At 42.1% G+C, this 4,705-nt stretch overlaps 1 protein-coding gene across 1 annotated transcript; it reads right to left on the bottom strand.

The window, feature by feature from the left end:
• Positions 1-1,445: 1,445 nt before the first annotated feature.
• On the bottom strand, positions 1,446-3,981 carry LOC104947361 (receptor expression-enhancing protein 6-like). Its single transcript, XM_010773358.1, has 3 exons — positions 3,843-3,981; positions 2,194-2,362; positions 1,446-2,114 (listed from the first exon to the last, which is right to left on the bottom strand). The coding sequence occupies exons 2-3, from the start codon at positions 2,339-2,341 to the stop codon at positions 1,915-1,917; spliced, it is 348 nt and encodes a 115-aa protein (XP_010771660.1). The 5' UTR covers positions 2,342-2,362; positions 3,843-3,981; the 3' UTR covers positions 1,446-1,914.
• Between the last annotated feature and the right edge of the window lie 724 nt (positions 3,982-4,705).

Genomic DNA, 4,705 nt, shown 5'->3' with positions numbered 1-4,705 from the left:
AGCAAGCACACTCGGAATAAAGTATTATTTTATTTTTTAAAAAGGTTTTCAGATTTCACATCACATAAACATCAAATCCCAGCATGCATTGCGGCTAAACCATCCAACCATCGAGCTGAGGATCTTGCCTACGTCAGTTTCCAGTTTCGTTTATCACCGATGTATTTTGTTATACACACATTCCTTCACATTTACATTTTAATTAGCATTAAAGTATTTTGTGAGGCATTCTAACATGTTTTTAAATATAACTACGGTTGTAGTTGAAGAGTTTGTAAATCAACATGAACCAAAGCTGTTGCCTGGCAACTCAATCGCACAACGTCACGTCCGTTAATTCCACATCAGCTTAATCGAGTGTGACTATTACAAAATAAATCATTATTATATTAATATTGACAATAACAACCGACCGTCGGGGTAGCATTTGCTTGGCATTTCCGGTATTTTTCCACTGGTTAACATGGGTTAACAATACCGTGTAACTGTCACGTTTGAAGGGACGAAATCGTGACATCTTTACGTCTCCCAGCATGGTAAATCGTCACATGTTCACCTCTTGCCGTGATATCGGGTTGCCTTAAACATTGCAGAGTCCATACTGTCTAATCCTCGACTCCTCGGTAGTGAACCGATAATCAATGTCGGCGAGCCATCTTGAAGGACATCTTATTTCTCTAGATGCGCATCGAAAATCGAGGATCGAGGAGGCTCTCTGGAGGAGCTATAACCGAGGGTACACTGATGTATCCTCCGGGGGAAAACTGTTCCGTTCTGATTATAAGTTATTTAAATGTCCGTTAGACTATCTGCCCTTTACCGTTTGTTTACTCACTAATCACATCTCCGCTGGATATTAGTCTCCTTTTTTTTCATTTCTCTAAACTCCTGCTGCTTCCCCTCCTCTCTCCTCGGTTCCCCTCCTCGACTCCTCCACTTGCATCTCCTGTGGGCGGGACTAAGACGAGGAGAGGAGTCGAGGAGCTGCTAACTGAGAAATGAGAAAGGGTTGGTGTTTACTTCCTGTCTGTCTTCTTATGCTGTTCCTGTCAATGTTAACTTCCTGTCTGTCTTCTGTTGATTTCTGTGACATCCAACGCTCTGTTAAACCTCTTAACCTCTTTCCTTCTGTCCCTTGATCCTCCTCAGCCACGGTCATTATTATGCACCCAAAATAAGGACCATTGCTGAGGAGGATCAGGGGACAGAAGGAAATAGGTTAAAAGACAGAGAAGGTTTCTAATTTCTCTAATTCCCCTCCTTGACTCCTATCCTCATGTCTTATTCCCACCCACAGGAGATGCGAGCGGAGGACAGATGTGTTCATGACCACTTATATATTTACTTTTAATTCATTCACAGTGCGGTATAATGAGACAATAACAGGCTACAGATGCGGACACACACACATATATTTATATAAAAATATACAATATCAGAATCAAACAAGTATAAGAGCACTCTCATAATAAAGTAACACAATCAGAGACTGACTAGAAACACTTTTGAAGAACTTTGTTTTGCGAAGTATTTGGTCACTCCAGTTCTTGTGTGGGATGGACAAACAAGTCACCATGTTTGCTAAAAAAGCATGAAAATGACTGAATTATGTAATGAAAATTAGAGTCTGAGTGGCTGTCTGAACTGGTTAGATCTCCAAACACCAAACCAATTCATTAATAAATACAGAACTGGAACTTTGAGCAGCCGTTTTTACAAGAAGGTACTGAAAATCTGAATGCTCTAACTCTTTCAGAGAAAGAAGGATTGAAATGTCAGCAGTCATGGTTAGACTGATGAAGTGCTATACTGAAGATACTGAACTTGATTCAAGACCTGATTAGATTAGCAGAAATGCTAGAAAAAGGGGTAACAGAAAGCTATGTCCAGTGTCCACTATGTCCAGTGTTCAGTTCATTTAAAGCATACAGAGGCCTTCAGGTTGGACTTATTTTCAGAAGGTGGGTGATGCAGCTGGGGTATACGTACTGGTTGTTCTTCTTTTGAATCTGAAGGAGCTACTGTAGCTGTTGATGAACTCGGTAAACTTTTGGTTTCAGGCTGAGCGGGTGACAGCGCTACCACAGCTTTATTCTTCATCAGAGTGCACAGGACTGAAGAAAAGCAGAAATATTCAAGTACTCACATATTTAATAAAAAAACACAATTAACTGGTGTTGAACTGGTCTTTACCTTCTCTGGTGATGTCCTCAGCAGCACTCATCGCCCTCCCGCCGATGTCATTCACCATGTCGTCCACCACAGCCTCATAGCGGAGGAAGATGGGCCGAATCACTTTGTTGTAGATTACCTGGGAGCCATTCCACGAGATAGGAGCCATGCACCACAACAGGAAAAGACACTGGAACCACAAAGATCAGAAATGGATTGACTTGGTTTACTATACTGCTCACACAGCTCCAACACCATTGTGAGAGTTTTCTGACGATACGACCGTCATTGGCCTGATCACCGACGGCGATGAGACGGCGTACAGAGAGGAAGTCGAAACCCTGACATCTTGGTGCCAGGATAACAACCTCCATCTCAACGTCAGCAAAACCAAGGAGCTGATTGTGGATTAAAGGAAGCAGCAGAGAGAGGGACACGCCCCCATCGCCATCAATGGGACTACGGTGGAGAGAGTCAGCAGCTCTACATGTCCACATCACTGAGGACCTGACATGGACTCATCACTGAGGACCTGACATGGACTCTTCACTGAGGACCTGACATGGACTCATCACTGAGGACCTGACATGGACTGTTCACTGAGGACCTGACATGGACTCTTCACTGAGGACCTGACATGGGCTCTTCACTGAGGACCTGACATGGACTGTTCACTGAGGACCTGACATGGACTCGTCACACAAACACCAAAACAAAAACAGCTCGACAACGGCTCTTTGAGGAGGTTCAACATGGACTCCAGGATACTCTGCAACTTCGAGAGGATCCTGACCTTCTACAGGTGCACCATAGAAAGGATCCTGACCTACAGGTGCACCATAGAGAGGATCCTGACCTTCTACAGGTGCACCATAGAGAGCATCCTGACCTTCTACAGGTGCACCATAGAGAGCATCGTCACCTTCTACAGGTGCACCATAGAGAGGATCCTGTCTGGCTGCATCACGGCCTGGTACGGCAGCTGCACCACCTTCAATCGTAAGACTCTACAGAGGGTGGTGAAAACTGCACAGCACATCACCAGGACGGAGCTGCCATCCATGGAGGACCTTTACTCCCAGCGGCTCAGGAAGAAAGCCCTCAGGATTATCAAAGACCCCATCCCCCCAGCAACAAACTGTTCTGTCTGCTGCCGTCTGGCAGGCGGTACTGCAGCATCAGGACTAAAACCACAAGGGTCAGGGACAGTTTCATTCCACAGGCCAGAAGACTATTAAACACCTGAACTCTGTAAAGAACATCCATAACATTCATCTGGCTGCAACTTAATCTAATATATCATATTCCAATCACTTGTAGACTCTTATTGCACTATTTCACTATTTTGTTTGTATTTATTTTTTCAGTTTTATTGTGTTGCACTGTTGGTGGAGCCTGTGACCTAAGATTCTCATCGACATAACTACACTGTAGCTATGTACGTATGCCAAATAAAAGCCTTGAACCTTGAACCTTGATATTCATGTACATCTTGAATCTGATTCGTCAGCCTAGATTCCAGACCTCTTTACACATCTGTAATTCCATTTAGCGATTCTAACTGCCCTTAAAATGGGCAGAATTCACACTAAATTAAGTTCTGTTGAAGTTATACAAAGGTAAGCTTACAATAATTTGAAACAATCATTGGTCCTTCAGTCTTTTCTCACCTTAAAAGCGTAGTAGAATGGGAACCAATAGAGGAAAATATCAGAGAAGAACTCTCCGAGGCTGAAGACGCCATACACCACCCAGTACGTCAGCCATTTTGTGTCGTCTTCTTTGCTTGGACTTTCAAGGGCTTTGATTCTGCAGATACGAGTGGAAATAGATTGTCAAATGTTTCAGGTGAGCTGATGAATACATTTATCTTTGAAATACCTTCAGAAATAACAGAGTTGGAATTTGACTGAAGCATGTCCAGCTATATCTCAGTAGAGCTTTGGTGAAGGGTGCAGTACAATGTCACAACCAGGGTATAAAGATCCTTTCAATGTAACATAAAACATCTGAAGAGGGTGGGAACAGGGTAAACAATAAGAAAAAATGAAATTCTACTAAACACATTTTTGTTGTTAACACATTGCTAAAATCGTAGTTTTGTGAAATGTAGGCTCTAACTCTTATATAAAGTTGGCGAAATTCCTTACAATTCATTGTCACAAAACAAAAAGGTCAGATACTATTGGTTGGTATTTAACAGGTTATTGTATTTTAAGCTATTCATGTGTTTTTTTCACATTTCAAGAAATCACAGTCTGAAGAGAAACAAAAAACTCCAGCTCTTTAATTAATGTAATAATAATAATAATAATAATGATAATACATTTTATTTATTAAGCGCTTTATCAGGTGCTCAAATACGCTTTACAGATGTAAGAAAATAAAGTTTAAAAAAACACATTAGTCATAAGAACAGGTCATCAATCACAAGTTAAAAGCTAAAAGGTGAGTTTTGGTCAGTGTTTCGAAGGTGGGGAGGTCAGTGCTCTGATTTGTTGTGGGAGGGAGTTCAAGAGGGTGGGGGCAGAGA

Source organism: Notothenia coriiceps, unplaced genomic scaffold (assembly GCF_000735185.1).
Source record: "Notothenia coriiceps isolate Sejong01 unplaced genomic scaffold, NC01 NC01_scaffold00012449, whole genome shotgun sequence".
Taxonomy (NCBI): domain Eukaryota; kingdom Metazoa; phylum Chordata; class Actinopteri; order Perciformes; family Nototheniidae; genus Notothenia; species Notothenia coriiceps.
Note: the sequence above shows the minus strand (reverse complement) of the source record. Positions and strands in the feature narration are given on the sequence as shown.